Source organism: Camelus dromedarius, chromosome 33, assembly GCF_036321535.1.
Source record: "Camelus dromedarius isolate mCamDro1 chromosome 33, mCamDro1.pat, whole genome shotgun sequence".
Classification (NCBI taxonomy): Eukaryota; Metazoa; Chordata; class Mammalia; order Artiodactyla; family Camelidae; genus Camelus; species Camelus dromedarius.
The window spans coordinates 13,014,622-13,032,283 of record NC_087468.1 but is presented as its reverse complement, the minus strand read 5'-3'; the positions used below and the strand labels follow the sequence as shown (position 1 = coordinate 13,032,283).

General features: G+C 52.6%; 1 protein-coding gene across 1 annotated transcript in view; it reads right to left on the bottom strand.

The window, feature by feature from the left end:
• The window catches only part of FBLN7 (fibulin 7), a 35,382-nt gene that overhangs the window by 4,655 nt on the left and 13,065 nt on the right, over positions 1 to 17,662 (bottom strand). The window contains exons 2-7 of the mRNA XM_031441247.2: positions 15,366 to 15,525; positions 10,961 to 11,131; positions 3,938 to 4,063; positions 3,060 to 3,197; positions 1,902 to 2,039; positions 1,057 to 1,195 (exon numbers count right to left, since the gene is read on the bottom strand). Of these exons, the coding sequence (XP_031297107.2) occupies positions 1,057 to 1,195; positions 1,902 to 2,039; positions 3,060 to 3,197; positions 3,938 to 4,063; positions 10,961 to 11,131; positions 15,366 to 15,525 (872 nt within the window). The remainder of the gene's footprint in view (positions 1 to 1,056; positions 1,196 to 1,901; positions 2,040 to 3,059; positions 3,198 to 3,937; positions 4,064 to 10,960; positions 11,132 to 15,365; positions 15,526 to 17,662) is intronic.

The following is a 17,662-nucleotide window of genomic DNA, read 5'->3' as shown; positions in this document are numbered from 1 at the left end:
TGTTTTTACAGAAAAATAAAGCCGGGGAAGATACAAGAATGATGGTGCTGGCATCCAAACCAGGTGCCCTTCTACACGTGCTGAGACCCCGGCAGTTGGCTGGCAACGTCCTGGAACGTGGTTCTCTACATGTGGTTATTCCCTTATGATGGACTTTGTAAGCACCTGCTGTTATTCCTAAGGCAGGACACCCTGCCCTCCTCAGTCATTTGGAATCAGGGTCCTGTGGAAGTGCTCGGATAGTTCCCTACCTCGTCCAGCACGAGAGACAGAGACAGTTCAGCAGTTCTGGTGATTCATACAGTCACCATGATGCAGGTCAAACGGCACTTCCGGCTGTTAATCAGGGATGTCCCCCAAGGCTCTGACATACGGGTCTCTCTGTCCCTTCACTAAGTGACACCTGAGGAAGACGCTGGTGTCGTCGCTCTCGGGGAAAAACTGCCACCCTTCAGCTCCACTGACTTTCTTGCTGTTTCTAATCTGCTGTAGCCCCCAAAGCAATTCAGGTATCGAACCTTGTGAGATCAATGCATTCTACAGACCGTGCTGAGGCCTTACTATCTCTTTTTCAGAAGAAAATATGTGTGCTTTATGATAGTTGCAGTTATTGTCCCTAAAGATCTGTCTCTTACCTTTTAGGGGAGAAAAAAAACTCTTAGGTGCTGAGGGTACTAAAAGTTGAACCTCCTGGTAGCTGTATGGTGCGGCTGGAGCCTCCCAGTTACCAAGTGAACACAGGAAATGGTCCTCTCCCAAATCTGTGTAACATATAACTGCCCGCATCTTCCCTCCAGTGGCCTCCCTGTCAGCAGGGAGTGCTTGGAACATTATTCCTAGTTCACAGGGCAGACTGGGTCCTTACTGCACAGAGCAGCAGTGCATTAACTGCAACCTCAGAGGGAAATGGATGCTCTGAGTAACCCGAGTCCCTGCTCCTTGCCTTTTCTCAGACATACTTGTACCTTCTCCCAAGAACATCTAGGTGGAATCTGGCTCAGCCACCCTGGGAGGCCTGGGTGAGGGGTCTAGGTGGGTGGCCCTGGGTGTACTCACAAAGGGGATGTCTTCACGTAGCTCACGTTGCCGCTGCCGTCAGGGCACTCCGGGCTGACGCACTGGAAGCCTCCGCCCGTGTTGATGCACACAGTCCCCCGGGGGCACACGTGCTGTGGGCTCGCACACTCATCGACATCTGAAACACCGGACACCCAGTGAGGGGGTAAATCCCCTGACGTCCCCTCCATCCCAGACAGGCACTGGAATGAGGTGCTCCACAGGTCATGAACTTTCCAGACACCCAGCACTTATGCTTAAAACGGGAAGCCCTGTCTTCCTTGACCATTTGAAGTCCAGGTCTGGTGGAAACGCTGCAGAGCCCCACTGGGGAACTCCCCTCCCCGGGGTCCTGTCTTCCTTCCTCGGGCATAGCAGGTCATAGAGATGCTGGAGGGCACGGAGGAGCATTACTGTCACATCGCTTCTCTCAGACCTGCCTCCTTCTCAGCCAGAGTGCTCTGGGGTCTGCCCTCCGTGACTATAATCAAGCCTTTTATATGTGAGTTCTCGGGCTGGAGGCTGGATTTCTTCCCATCCACCGCACAATCCTACATGGGCCTTCTTGAGTGTTTGTGGAATGCAAGGATGGATGGAAGGACGGATGGGTGGTTGGGTGATGGCTTTCTGGATGCCTTCTCTCTCCAGCCCCAGGTTACCACTCCTCTGAGCCCTGCAGTGGAACCCCACCAGGCCATCACTGAGCAGCTGCCTCTTTGCAGTCAGCCTGTGGAGGAGCCCTCTGCCCTCTGGCCTCCTCCCCCAGTAGTTCAGAGCCAACGTCTGGGACCAGCCAGGCTCTCCCCAGCCCCGAGGCCACCTGCCTCGGCTGCAGCCTCACTCACCCTCACAGCTCTTCCCGTCGGCCAGGGTCCGGTACCCGCTGGGGCAGGCACAGCGGTAGGAGCCGGGGGTGTTCATGCAGGTATGCATGCAGAGCCGGGGGCGCCCCTCCTGCCCGTAGAGCTCGCATTCATTCACATCTGGGGACAGAAGTGCCCAGTATGACTCCGGGAGCCACGCGGTGGGTGTCCGCAGACCATGACCCAGGACAGCTGTGCCTCCATTCCTGGAGGGGATGGCGGCTGTGTCACCATCTCTGGCAGCTGTGGCTAAGGGGCTGGGTCTGGTGTGGCAGCCAAGCCCTATCCCCAGCAGAGCACTGGGAAGAGCAGGCGTGCTCCTCCTCCTTCCAAGTCGAGGTCCCCAGGGCTGAAGGGAGGAGGGGGAGAGCGATGTGGTCGATCCTAGGCGGGCTCCTCTGACTAAGGCTGATGACTAACTGGGGGCACCTGGCAAGTCTGGTGCAGCGGCCCAAGGAGCAAGGGGTGGGGCTGCGGACCCAGACTCCCACCCTGGTTCTCAGCCCCACCTTAACTTTCCTTATCTTTGGAAATGGTGTGAGAGGGTTTCCGCCTATGTAAAATGAGGCTATTAGCACCAGCTGGCCAATTCTTATGTTCGAACTGCTAGTTTGAGTTGTTTTCAGAAGGAACTTTAGTAATCAGGAGAGGTTTGCAAAAATGGGCCAGTCGGTAAAGCTAAGAAGAGTGGGCATCACAGAAAGGGCCCGGGCCCCTGCGCAGCTCCGAGGGGTGGGGAGAGCTTGTCTATCAGAGACGAGATCAAGCTCCTCCCCGCCACCTGCCGTGAGATCCCAGCCAGGAGGGAGGAGATAAGGGGTCTCTAGGCTCTGCTACACGAAGCAGGAAGGATGGGGAGACTGGGCCCCCTGGCTGCTTTCTCCACAGTCTTGCTTTCCTGGACTTCCCCTGATGTTTCCGCACTAGCTATGTAGGAACCATCAGCTCCACGCTCACCGAAACCGCGAGGTGGGCGGGGCTTTCTGAGGCCACGCCCAGGAGGCCGCCCGCCCGCCCGCCCTCTGCACCGCGGCGCTGGCGGGGTGCTCCGCAGGCTGGAGGGCGGCGGGTGGGAGCGCCCCCTGCACCCCCGGATCCGCTTCCCCAGCCGGCCGGCCCCCTCCCCCAGCCCGCGCCTACCCTGGCAGACGCTGTCGCCCGCGGCGCCGCTCAGGTGGAATCCGGCCTCGCAGCTGCAGTGCTGCGTCCGCTCCACCTGCGCGCATCGCGGCGCGCGGCTGAAGGCGGAGTCCCGGGCCTCGCTGCCCTCGGGGGCGGCTGCGGGGAGAAGACACCCTCAGGGCTGGGCCCGCGCCTCTGCCGTGGACCCGGCCTCGGAGGAGCACGAGACAGGGGCGCGGGCCCTTCTCCGAGCTTACTCTGGAAAGACGCAGAATTAACCAAAACGCAGCCGGTGGTCCAGGGCTCACCCGAAGGGGCGGAGGTCAGGGCATGTGCAGGAATAGAAGACATATGAAGCAGCAAATCTCTGGGGGCAACACTTCCAACCTGACCTTGGGCTGGGTCCTATGTAAGGACATCAAGTACTGACAAAACTCATACTCTCAGGACGCTCTGCTAACCCCCACTTCCTTCCCCTTGAACCGAGATTCCGCACAGAAATCAAGACCACCAGACAGGACATGCCAGGCTTTTCTGGCAAAGGAATAGGACATCTTTAGCTGTTCCGCTGATGTGCGAAGGAACTGTCAACCCCGTGAAGGTGGCAGCAAGGAAGGATCTTAGACCAACTTCCCAGTCTGGAGAGTTTTCAGCGTAGGAGTCACTCGCCCCATTTGCATTTTCTTCCAAAAGAAGGATCAAAACTCTGGTTCCACAAAAGGACTAAACTCCATCCCAAGTAAGCACTTCAGGGAACCAGAGGGATCAGTAGATGTAAAACAGAGAGGCAATCCCACTCTGTCTGCCTTTGGTGACCCATGGCCCGGGTCCTCCTCTCTCTGCAGCAGAACGTCCCCCCACCCCGCAACCCGCGTCGCTGCACAGCGGCTACATACCAGTCTCAGCCTGATGCTGACAGCGGCTCCCAGTCCTTCCCAGAGGACAAATACATTTGTACTGGTTGGTGCCTTCCACGCACGTCCCACCATTCTCACAAGGCTGGCTGGAGCATTCGCTGATATCTAGGAAAATAAATAGATCTCAAATACAGGTATGTGAATTCTAATTCTAAAATGAACATATAAAAAAACAAAGACGAGTTACCATTTTTTCCATGTCAGGGTGCCTCCAGCTCTTGACCTTCCCACTCCATACTCACCATGGGCCTCCCGGTAAGAGTTGGGAGGGGGCCAGTGGGGGCTGAGATGCTGCCCACCCTCCATTCAGCAAGCCACGGACTCTGACACTCACGGTGCCCACCTGGAGCTCAGCCTGCGGTGCTGGCCCATCACCCAGCCATAGTCCACCTGGAGGCACCATTGTCTAATTTGCAGTGTAGGCGCTGAAGCCAGGTAAAAGCAGCCACCAGTTGGCATGTATCCACACTGCTTCTGAGTCATGCCTTCCTGTCCCCCAACTCTGCCCCCATCAGTCAGTGCCCAGGTCAAACACCTCTTGAACAGGAACTCAATTCAGGGTTGTTGGAAGAGGGAGGGTGGCCCATCAGAATGTCCAGAAATGGGGAAAATTAACTCTTTCCATATTGCCACCCAGAAGCCCTCCTGTGTTCATTATTTTCTGTGCAACCAGAGAGGAGTCCATCCTGACCCTTGGCATTTCCCTCATGTTGGAAAAGAGAAATATTCCTTGTTTATATACAGAACAGTCCTGTGGAAAATCTATCTGGAGAGAGATACATTGAACAAGCCAGTGATCACCCTGACCCCACCCACACAGGCCAGGAGAGGCCAGGTGTGGCCAGGCTCAGCTCCTTCCCCTGGAGGCCAAGCAGGGGAGAGACCAGGGCGCTGGTACCACAGGTCACGCTCTTTCGCTCTCTGCCCATCACTTCACCGCCTAGTGGTCGGCCCACTTTCAGACCACACTGGTGAGCAACAATGGCGCTGGATGACGGCTAGAAGCAGGAATGCTATGCCCTGGGGCATTTGTGTAGTGTTGTTCCAGACACATTCCTAGAAACCGGTCGTCTGAAAACAGAACATATGGGGAGGGAGGGAAACAACACCAGGCTGAGATTACTGAGAAACTGAAATGGCTCCTTCCCCAGGGATAAGTGGCATTTAGATGGTCTGGGTCCTTTCACGATGAATCAAGTTCATGTACTGGTCTACATAACATCCCAATTACAAGGAGGCCGAAGGGAAGCCGAAGTCCCTGCCAACCCACCCACGGGAAGACTGTTGTTCTCATCAGGAGCAAAGCACCTTTTTCTCCCTCTTGATAGACACAGCAGAAAAGGATGCTTTTATGCCAACAAGGTCATGCTTCCAGTTTTCTTCCCCAAGACACTATGGTCAAGTGAGTGAACTGACAAACCTTTTCTTCTTTGGTGGAAACAGCCTGTGTTCTGTGCATTAAAACTACGCAAGGAATTCATAACAAGCGGATGTGGCTGGAGGGTTTTAAAAAATTATTTTTTTTCCAATTAGAAAATTTATAAATGTTCATTGTGGAAAAACAGAAGAGTACAAAAAAAGTGTCAATAAACAAAGAAACATTATCTGTAAGCTACCACACAGAGAAAAACTTACTAAATTTTTAAATATGTTTAATATATCTCTCTCCAGATAGATTTTCCATAGGACTGTTCTGCATATAAGCAAGGAACATTTCTCTTTTCCAACATGAAGGAAACGCCAAGGGTCAGGATGGACTCCTCTCTGGTTGTACAGAAAAGAATGAGCACAGGAGGGCTTCTGGGTGGAAATTTGGAAGAGTTAATTTTCTAAAAAAAATACAAATGAACTTATTTACAAACCAGAAATAGACTCACAGACATAGAAAACAAAATTATAGTTACCAAAGGGGAAGGGACAGGGGAGGAATAAATGAGGAGTATGGGATTAACAGATACACACTATTACATATAAAGTAGATAAACAATAAGGTCCTACTGTACAGCACAGGGAACTATATTCAATATCTTATAATAACCTATAATGGAAAAGAATCTGAAAACGAATATATGTAAAAGAATTTTTTAAAATCATAGATAAAAGATAAAAAGAGAATATATATGTATAGCTGAAGCACTTTGTTATGTTTCACTTGAAATTAACACACTATTGTAAATCAACTAAAGTTAAATAAAAACAACAATAACCAAAAACAAACCCACATCTGTTGCTGTGTCTTCACTGTCTCTGTACAGGACTCCAAGCACCCCGTCACCCAAGCCAGAGTCTGGGAGCCCTGACTTGTCTTCCCACTCACGTCCTGTGTGGGATGAGTTCCATCAGCTCATCCTCTAAGTTTACTTTCAACCTCCCCTGCCACTTCTCTCGCCTGGACCTGCCAATGGCTACCTTAGCAGTTTCCTGGCTTCTGTTCTAGTCACCTTAGATGCATCTCTACCCAGCACAACACGCACATCCAGCCACCACATCCCTCTTCTTAAACCTGTTTATTGTGCTTGGAACACAAACCCCGCTGCCTGCACGGCCTCAGGGCTACAAGAGCTGACCCCTGTGTCTCTCTCTCCCCCTGGCCTCGCTCACTCTCAGCTCACACGCTGTTCCAGCAACAAGGTTCTATATTTTGTTTTCGTTTCCTCAAACATGCTTTCCCTACCTCAGGGCCTTTGCACATGTTACTCCCTCTTCCTGGAATGGCATCCTCCCTAAGCCGCCCACTAGTCATTATTGTCATGTGGCTAGATCCTGTTCAACCCTTCCGTCTCTGCCTCTGAGAGGCCCTCAGCTGCCCCATCACCCCATGGTATTTATTCCCAGCCCTTGTTAGAGCCCATCAAGGCAACGACCACAAATGTTGATTTGTTTACCTTTGTATCCGGTGACCTGTCTTGCCTCCACCTTGGAGGGTGAGCCTGGCAAGGTCGGGCAGTGTCTGTTGGATTTGGAATCGAATCCCTAACACAATGCTTTGTGCATTGCTGGTGCCCAGTGAAAATTAGTTGAATGAATGAATGAATGAAGGTTTTTTTAAAAAGGGGAGGGTGGGGAAGACTGGCAAAAACGATTCTTTTTCCCCAGCATGGCAGTAAGGGACCAGGGGTTTATTTCTCTCACGTTGTTTTTTGGTTACCCATGTTGTCAAAGGGACAAGGCCTGTGGCTGTGGTTCCCCCATTTCTGGAAGCTTCAGATCTTAAAAGCATGCCCTTCTGAGTAAGAAGAGAAAAGGGAACTCATCCAGGAACCCAAATGGCCGCTTTCCATTGTGGAGTTCCGGAGCCCACGTCTGCCCACCGCGTTTTTAATGGTGTGATGATGTGTCATTTCCTTTCAGGCCAAGTTGGGTTCATCACCTTCTTTCTAAGCAGTTGACTGGATGTGGGAGGAGAGGCAGTTATTAAAGCCCTGCTGAATTGTTCACTGACGCTGACAGTCTGGGTCTTGAAAGAAATTCCCTGAAGGTCAGAAGATGATTTTCCCCCTGTGGTCACACACGCGGTGACCAGACTGCTGATAAGGCAATGAAGTGGACACGCAGCAGAACGTAGTCCCAATGGTCCCTATTTCTCCCTCTTGACAGGCTTGGGTGGTACCCCTCGGAGGCTCTTGCTGGAGACAGCGTGCATTAATCAAGTAAATTCCTGCTGAGAACAGAAGTGTCAGCGCGGGCACTGCCCACTCACCTGGGGGGAGGTCATGTCCAGCGGCTGGCTGGGCATCTTGGTCGTGACGCAGGCATTTTGATTCTATCACCACCAAAGGGTGAACCCCACACCCGGTTTATACTTAAATCGTAAGATGAAAAATACCCATCTAAGCTCTCAGGGTGGACTGGCCACCACCTCGTTCCCTGAGGCAGTTCTTCTTGGGTGTCTAGACACTAAATGTGGTCCTTGTAGAAGTTCAGGGTGGGCTGCACCAAGCCATCCTCTGTCCTGCAGGTCAGGGAAGGACAAACGGCCAGGAAGGAGGCAGGGGGAGAGGGGGAGACCAAGAACACACAGCAAATCTGGAAAGAGCTGGAAAGTTCGAGGTGGTGAATGAACATCATGTTGGACCATGGGAAAGGCCAGGAGACTTGCTGGCCACACGTGGCAGTGGTCCTGCAGGGACATCTCGGGAAAAGGGCCTGCTCGGTGAGACTAGGTGCCCTGATTGTTGTAAGGGCTGGCTTGGCCTTCCCAAAACATTAGTGCGGGTGGAGGTGAGCATGCCCAGCATGTCTTACCTGGCCTGGGCGGCGCACACCCAGTCAGGACATGCCCTACTGCTGGCTGGCGGCTGGCAGCCCTTCTGATTGGTTAGGGCCCGAATGCATCTGCTCTTCAAAATGTCCAATATCCTTTCTGCTTCCGACAGTGGTAAGAACCAGTGAAGTGATATTTCTCAAAATTTAGTTAACGTTAGAATCATATTAAAAAGGCAGATTTTTCCCAGGTCCCTTCCTTGAAGACCTCACCCAACCTGGGAGGCCTGTTGAGGCCTTAGAGCCTGTGTGTTATAAGCTTTCTGGGTGACTCTGGAGCCACAAAGGTTTGGGAACCACAGCACACAAGCTATGATAGAGGAGGCTCTGTTTTCCATTAAGGAGTTCCTGCTGCAAGGAGGTGAGGGACTAACACATAACTAATGGGTGCAAGTTCAAGAGAGCAGCTGGCAGACGTACCCAGGATTGTCTGGGAAGGTGTCCTAGTCAAGCTGCTAGACGGCGCTGGGCTGCAGAAGATGCTTCAGATCCCCACTTTACCAAACAATGTGTCTCTTCGCTCAAGTCATTTCTTATAACTACATTCCTGAGCCTCTGGTGTATCTTACCTTCCTGTCTAAACACACAGTCTCTCAGCTCTCTTTTTCTGCAATCTCATCTTTTCTTTTTTCTTTTTTTGGTTAATCCCAAACTAATTTACTCCTCCCCCTGCTTTCCCCTTTAGTAACCATAAGTTTGTTCTCTATGTCTGTGAGTCTGTTTCTGTTTTGTAAATAAGTTCATTTGTAACTTTTTTTTTAGATTCCACATTTAAATGGTATCATATAATATTTGTCTTTCTCTGTCTGACTTACTCAACCTAGTATGATCATCTTTTAGGTCAATGCATGTTACAGCAAATTGCATTATTTCATTCTTTTTTATGGCTGAGTAATATTCCATTGTAAACATATACTACAACTTCTTTATCTAGTCATCTGTTGATGGGCACCTAGGTTGCTTCCGTGTCTTGGCTACTGTAGAAAGTGCTGCTCTGAACATTGGGGTGCATGAATCTTTTCAAATTAGGGTTTTTGTCTTTTCTGGATATATGCCCAGGAGTGGGATCACTGGATCAGATGGTAACTCTATTTTAAGTTTTAGTTTTCATCTTTTCACTTACACTGTATGATGCTCACTGTAAATGTATATCCCCACCGAGGGCTGAATATTTGGATAATACTTGAGCCAGCAAGGAAAAACTGCACATGGGTAAGATGTACTCTGCCCCTGGCACTGCTGGGGGAGTGTGGGCTGGTACAGCCCTTGTGAAGAGCAGCATGGTGGGGCCTGGTCCAAAGGAAGGGAGTGTGCAACCAACTGCCCTCCAACTCCAACCCCAGACAGATGACCCACAGACAAATAGAGGGGATCAGAAGACACTGTCAGCACTGTCTGTGGTGGTGGGGAGTAGGCTGCCACCTGGGTGTCCCTGACAGGGGCACGGACAGGTGAGATGCAGGTGCACCTCATGGAAAATGGTGTGGTCATCAGACGCATCCACATGCCCCGAGAGAGAGAAACCAACTGGGGTCTGTAACTCAATCTGTAAGTTAAAATACCTACATCCAAAGCAAGGACAATGAAACGTCGTTGTGTTCCCACCTCTGCTGCTGTAGTTTAACACACACATGTGCTTAACCTGGATGGAGAGCTTTCAGGGACAAGGGTAAATCCGGATACTGGCGTTTCCCCCATGTGTTTGCGTGTTACTTGGCTTGATTTCCTGGCTGGTTCCCGGATAGGTCTGAGAGCTGGTACCTGTCATCCTTTGAACCACTGTCCTTCCCAACAGGTAGGAAACGGAAGTCTAGGTCCATGAATGTGGTTCCAGTTGCTCTGTGCTTCTCATGTCAAGCCACACTGTCTTTAGAAATGGCATATTTTCTGATCTTCCTTAATGTCTTCAAGTTATTTCTTCATTCAAAGTCCTCTCCATGCTGCTCTTCACAACTGACCAGTTTATAGACTGTTTGCATTTTCACCTTCTACGCTTGGGCTAAAATCATGGACCATCTGCCCCAGCAGCCGTCTTAGGAATCCTGTTCTGAAAATGACTGGTATCCGTGATGTTCTGACCACAGACGTTTGAAATGCTGACAAATTATGCGTGCCAAGTCTGATTTTCCTCTTTATCAAGAAAGTACTGTTTTCAAGCTTAGCACAGAGAGGAGGAGCCTTTTCATGTCTCCGTCTCATCCCAATGGTTTCTCCTGGAGCCTGTCTACACCAAGTCCCAGGGCAGTCACAAAGGACACTTGAGAAATTTCCTCAACCCTGCAGGTCACCAACAGCCTCACAAACAAACCGCAGCCCCAGAACAAAGCAGCCCAGACAAGGAAAGTTTCCCCGCAACACCTCCTCTGGTCCCTCCCCTAACTCGCAGGAGGCTTCTTGCCCCCACATTGGTAAGAACAGAGTGAGAGGTGGAGGAACGCAAACTCTGGGGTCAGATTGTCTGGAGTGAATCAGCTCAGCCTGCCCCCTGGCTGTGTGGCCTTAGGCAAGTTCCTTCACCTCTCTGTGCCTCAATCTCCCCAGGTGCCAAATATGACTAAACTGTTGGGAGAGTTTAAAGATGGTTTATGCAGATGGAGCCCAGCCCAGGCCTGGCTTGGAGGTCATCAGACACACTGCCCCACCATTCTGCAGATGGAGGGATGGTGGCGAAATTGGGCAGAAGATGTCCCAGAGAATGACCCTTCCCATCCAGCAAGCCCCTGGGAAGACGGACCGTACCTCTACAGCGGGGCTGCTCCCCGGTCCAGGTGCCGTTGGGAAGACACACCACGCTGCTGGGCCCAACCAGCCGGAAGCCGGGGTTGCAGGTAAAATGGACTTCGTGATCCACTAAGTACTTGCTCCCAAACTTTTTGCCGTCCGGAGGGGCGCTCAGAGCAGGACAGGAGGCTGTAAGGAGAAAAGGGAAGCCCACGGCCATTTAGACATCACTCTGGATTACCAGGTGTCTCTCCTTTAGCGCCCGGGCTATGCACTGGGCTGGACATTTGAAACGCTATGTGTCATAGAATCCTCAAAGCACTCTTGGGCACAGGTCACGTATGCCCGCTTGGTGAAGGACGAGGAGATAGCGGCTCAGAGACACTGAGTGTCGTGTGCAGGGCCCGGCAGCCTGGGAGGGTCGGAGCTGGGACCCCGCAGGGCCCACCCACTCGCTCTGCCCTCTCAGAGCCCCAGCCGCCCGGGGTTTCCTTGGTTCTCCTGAGCCGCCCCACCTCCAGGCCGTGGCTTTTGCCCTTCTCTGTGCGTGGAACGTTCTTTCCCCAGAAATTCCTGTCTTTGGCTGCTTCTCTCTGTTCAGGTCTTGACTCGAATGGCCAGCACCTCCCAGCGTGCTATCTGACTACCGTGCTTAGCTAAACCACCCCCGTGAGCTCACTTTGCTTCCTTCTAGCATCTGTAACCGTGGGAGTTATCTCACTGACGTGTTTGGAGGCAGTCTTCTCCCTCAGAATGCAGTTCCGGAGGGCGAGGACCACACCCGGCCTCCAGTCACTCCTGCATCCCGGCACCAGCCCAGTGCCTGGGACCTGGTGAGTGCACACTTAATAATTCTTGACCAAATGAACAAATGAAAAATGGTTTCTTGAGTTCTTACTATGTGCCTGACACTATATTAGGAATTAGAGGTAATTAGTGAACAAAACAGACAAAACCTGGCTCTCAGGAAGCCCCCTTTCTAGCAAGGGAGTCCCTGGATAGGCAAAGTCCACAAGCAAATGGCAGAGTGTGACAAGAAGTGACAAGTGTCACGTAGAAAAGAAAGTAGGGCATAGTGCTGGGGATGCTAGAGAAGGGGCACGATGTGGATATGGAGGTCAGGGGAGGCCTCGTTGGGACAGAGCTGAAGAAGGTGAAGGTACCGCTGTGCAGGAATCCAGGGATGGCAGAGGGACTGAGCAGGTGCAAAGGCCCTGAGGTGGGAGTGTGCCTGGCAGGTCTGAGGAGTGTCCAGGAGACCACTGTGGCTGCAGTGGAGTGGATGAGCTGGACAATAGTTGGGGATGACATCAGAGAGGCAACTGGGGGCTGGAGAGAGCAATGTCACAGGGCATCTCAAAGAAAAGCCAGGGCAACTTGCTCGCTGACCTGAAGGCTCACAGCATCACTCTGGCTGTGGCTTGAGTGCAGTGTCTGATGTGAGAGGGGACAGACAGGGGAGCAGGCCAGGGGCAGGATGAAGGCGTCTCAGCCCAGGGTTGGAGTGTGGAGCTGGGAGAGATGGCTGGAACCCTGGCTGTGCTGCGGGGGCAGAACCAACTGGACTTGCTGAAGGATCTGTGGGCTGGAGAGAGGAGAGAACCTCCCCGTTCCTCCTGTCCCTGGCGCCGAGTGCCACGTGTGGTCCAGGCTTGCCTAAAGGGGGCGAGCCTGAGTGGGGACAGGTTGGGTTTGGATTTAGCTGAGCTGGGACTTCAGAGTCACTTCTACCAGGTTTTAAAGTAAGTTCTGAGTGTCTTTGTAAAAACACTCTCAGGGTTTTAGACAGATGAAAATGAAGCTGTTGCTTCAACTGAGCAGGTTGTAGTGCGTGACAGACTCGCCCAGCATCCACCATGTGGGGAGCCTCTGCCTACACGTTGCTCCGGGGGCAGCGGGTAGGCGCCAGCCCACCCCTGAGGACTCTCAGGGCCCTTTGGCTCCTGGGGAGCATCTGACCATGGCTGTCACCCTCCTTTAGTAAACCTCCAAATTGGCACCAAGTGGTGATGCCCGTGCAAGCGGGAAGCCAGTGTGAGCCCACATCCCAGTGCTTGGGCGCTCCCAACTAACCGCCTCAGTTCCTGCAGGTACATGACTTTATAGTTCTTTAAAAAATCTATTGCAGGGGGAGGGTATAGCTCAATGGTAGAGTGCATGCCTAGCATGCACAGGGTCCTGGGTTCAATTCCCAGTATCTCCATTAAAAATAAATAAATAAATAAACCTAAATCCTATCCCCCCCCCCATTTAAAAAACATTAAAATATCTACAGCTGCACTGTGTGGAAAAGGATGTAAAATGCTCTGAGGGAAAGGAGTAGGGTCTCTTTGGAGAAGAGAAATCTTTAAAATCCTCAAAAAAGAAAACTGACCTGCTGGAGCAACTCGCAGGTAAGTGGTACCTGAATGGACGGAGCTGTACCTGGCACACAGCCCGACAGCTGTCAGTGGACTTCATGAATGGATACAGATTAATTAGAAATCAATCTGCAGGCACTTCCCCAAATGGGAGCTAAAGGCCCCTATGGGGTGGAAGGACGTGCCCCTTGGCCGGTCCGTTTCATCCCAATCACATCCTAGGTGCGTCTATGGGGCTACTGGGAAGCTGCCCGCACCTTCCCGAAGGAGGATACAGTCTAAGAATGAGCTCAGCAGTGACGCCATCCTGGCGATTTGGGAACCTGAGCGGAATGAGGCTGCCGGGATGAGCTCTATAGCTGGTGGCTTGTGTGGCTCTCAGGAAAGAAAGGCTGGGGAGGGAGATACTTAGAGTGCAAGCCAGAAAGAGGAAGGCCCAGGATTCTCTAGGACTAGAAACTGTTCTTCCTGACTCCCAGAAAATGCCCTTAAAAAAAAAAAAAGGAAAAGATAATTTTCCTAGTACCTGTAGTTTCATCTGGGGCAAGCTCCTGGCTTCCCCACCACCCCGACCCCGGGCACAGGTGTGGCACCGTCCTCCCCTTCTGTGGGGTCCTGACAGCTCCCTGCCCCATGCCCAACACACCGGAGAGACAGAAAGCATGGTGGCAGTTCTTCAAATGCAGAATTGGCCACTTTCAACAATCTTGCGTGGTTCAGGGTAGAAAAACCCTGAAGCTGGTGATGAGAGGCTTAGTAATTCAACAACAGCTACCTTTCTGTCTATACTCCCGGACAGAGACCTCTAATGTGCATGGGGCGGTTGTAGAAATTATCTCCTGCAGGTTCTCCTTTGAAACCCCCAGGAGCATGATCCCATGAAAATAGAAAAGATCGGTGCAGGTGACCCTCCAGCAGAAAACAAAACTCACCGGAGCTGGGACCCACCACCGCTAACTCACATCTCTCGGACTCAGTTTCCCCATCTGCAGCAGAAAGGAAGGATGCCCTGCCTGTCTCTCAGAGCCTGGCTGTGACGAGCCCCACCGAAAGCCGGGGCCTCACGGTGCCTTGGGAAGTGTGCCGAGTTTGGCGGGCAAGTTCTGCACCAGTGGGGCCAAGGAAAACAGGAGCCGACTCTGGATTTGCCACCACGGTCTCGGAAAAGGTAGGAAATCCAACTCAGGAAACTTCATCTCACACCACAAAGAAGGCCCTTGATAAATGTCTTAAGTAAGTAAATGACAGCAGATATTCCATAGGCTCCTGATTTAGAACATATGACCCTCCCAACCCGACCCCCGTCACCCTGAGGGGAGGCCAGGGGAAGTCCAGCCGCCCATGTCCAGGCCTTGATGGTGTGGGAGCCGTTACTGAGACAGCAGGACAACACCCAGTGTCTGTCAGAGTCCTACTCTCAGGGGAAGGGGTCTGGGGGGCCCACTGTAACTTCACCAGACAAAACAGGACTTGCCCTCAGCAGCCCCTCCCTCCCACCCCACTGGCACTCATAGGGGATGCATGGGGGAGGACCAGTTTCCATGCTGGGAAAATGGAAGCCAGTGTTGGTTGGTGAGCTGTACCAGGCGGGCCACGCTGGCGCGGGACATGGCTGGCGGGGAGGGCGTGTGTAGATGGGAACGTTCTGTGCTTTCCATTCAGTTTAGCTGCGAACTTAAAACTGCTCTAAAAAATAGTCTACCCAATTAAAAACAAAAATGGAGTCAACCAGGGTCTACCTGGGTGGGGACAGGGAAGGGAGAAGCAGCTCGCACCCTGAACATGGTGCCTTTCGACAATTCTCCGGAGATGCTACTTAGGTGTGAGAGCGGCCGAGCCTGGAATGGACAGGTCTCCCAGGAAGCAGGCGACACTCAGATGAGGGGCAGAGAGCTGGCCAGCGCCTTCTCAGCACACACACCTGGGCCCCCTACCATCCAGCCCCAGACAGAAGGCGGGGCAGGGGAAGGCCCGGGAATCCATCCACCGTGAGCCTCAGCCAGGCGGGGGAGATGGGGACTGGGAGCAGCCCTGGGGCCCGGGGTGGTGACTTGGGGACCCACCTGAGGGCGCATCGGGGCCCGCTCTGCTCACGGAGCTCTGCAGCGCGGCCAGCCGGCTCTTCATGTGACGGACGCCCTCAGCGAAGCGCGTCTCCTGGCCCTTCAGCAGCTGCTGCAGCTGGCGGATGGCCGTGAGGAGCTGCTGTTTGCTGAGACAGTTCTGGGAAGAGAAGAAAATCACCACCACCACCCGCGTGGGGGCTGGGTCAGTCCCACCCTTCGCTCCGGGCTTCCAGACGTCACCAGGACCCCAGGGCGAAACGCCCTGAGACACGCTGAGCACAACGTACAAGTGGCCCCACCAGGCATCCCTCCATCTGTCGGGCTAGGTCACCAATGGGGGGCCCCAAGTGCACAGAATGGAGCCCAGTGCGCCCCTCAACAGAAACAAAGCGCCCACCTGCAGAGCAAAGGGCAGGAGGGATGACCCCGAATGACTGGGTGGCTGAACGCAATGTGCTTTATGTCAGGTGTCTTCCTCCAGAGACTCCGCTAACTCTTCACTCTCAGCTAATGCTCTGAAATCTGGGCCTCGGGGAACCTTTTCTTTCTTTCTCCCTTGGACATTTTTAACAGCAGATGGATGATAAAACATATAAAACAGCCAAAACAGGAAGGCCCAATGGTTCTGATGCTTTAAAAAATGTAACAGGGCAAATAAGAAAAAAAAAAATTCTATAATAGAGTTAAAGAAGCATTCCATAAAAGTCAATGTTGAGTTCTGATGATATTTTAAAAAGCTTAAAAAAACAGAAAAAGGAGATGTGCTTATCATGATAAAGACTATTTAACCTAAAGCAACACCCATCATCATGCTTAGTGATAAAAATCTCAAGATTTCTAATGTCAAGGGCTTTCAGGAGCCAGGACATGGTCAGGAGGAAAGCAGGAGTGAAGACAGGGCAGTGATGGGACCTTGGCCTTGGCTCACGTGGGCGCTGGCATTACCCCACCCGCCTCTAACCTGACTCGTTATTACCTGCACAGAACAAAGGGGAACACGGAAGACAAGGATGGTTCTCTCTCGGGACAGGCTGATGGATCATGTTTTACTTTATTTTTTTATACTTGGATTTTTTTCTACAATGATTATTAGTTTTATAATTTTAAAAAAAATGTCCAAAAGGCAGGAGGCAGCTAGGGGGCACGTGGCCTCTGTAGCCTGGGTGGCTTCCAGCCTGGCCAGCGGAGCGCTGCCTCGGCGGTGGAAACAGAGCCGCGGCCGCCCTCCCAGGGAGCCTGCCAGGCCGCTGCACCTTGGAGATTTCACCAAACAGATGACTCACTGGCCTGGTTCAATGGATGCTTTTGACCAAGCTGAATCCCCAGTTGCCCCTGGAACTCGTTAATCCATGGGGGCTCCTTGGCTTCCACCCTAACCAGCGCCTGACTGGGCCTGGCCCCAGATGCAGTTGCTGGGAAGGGAAGGTTTGTTTGTTCTTTCCTCCTCCCCCATCATGGTCCTTCCCACGCAGGTTCTGGGCACCTGGGCAGTGACCTCCTGCAGCCCCTACCTGCCCAGCACAGCCCGGCCCTCCCACCCAGGCCTGATTTCCCACACCCACCTCCCCTCCCTTAAGGAAAAAAAAAGGGCTGCTTTCAGAGATGGCTTCATGCCTACGTGGGATTTACATTTGTGACGTTCCTCACAGTTTCTTGGCTACTTCCAAGAGGACCACTGGCTGGAAGCAACCTTGGGAAGGAGGCCTGGGATGGTCTCCATTTCACAAAACAAGATACAGAGGCTGAAAGTCAAGTGACTTGTCCCACATCATGTGGCTTATGAGCAGTAGAGCCAGGCTGGGGACCTGCCGACTCCCGCCCCAGCGTCCCTGCAAAGCGGTCCGTGCCCCAGTGGCTGTCTTATGCCCTGTCTCCTTTCTTCTGCACATACTCCTGTGTGGCGAATGGTCTTATTGGCTGATTTGCATTAGGGATTGATAACTCTAACCCAAGCAAAACATCCCAGAGGCGTGGATTTCTGACTCCTGTGCAGATTTCAGGTTGGGGCGCATGGGCAATGGAGACAGGAAGTGGGGAGGGGGCGGACAAAACACCCCCACACTGAGCTAGGCGGCAGCTGCGTCCCGTCTCTACAGGGCAGCCAGGGGGTGACAGCTGGGAGAGGGCAGTCCCAGGGGACACGGAGGGGCTAAGTTGTGAAGTGGGGGACCAGAGATCACTGCCAGGACCTTTGCCAGGAACCTGGGGGTAGTGACCTGTGGCTCCAGTAAGTGCAGAAAGAAGGGCAACAGGAGTGGACGGAAAGGGGTCTGGGTTCCCCTTGGCGTCTTGAA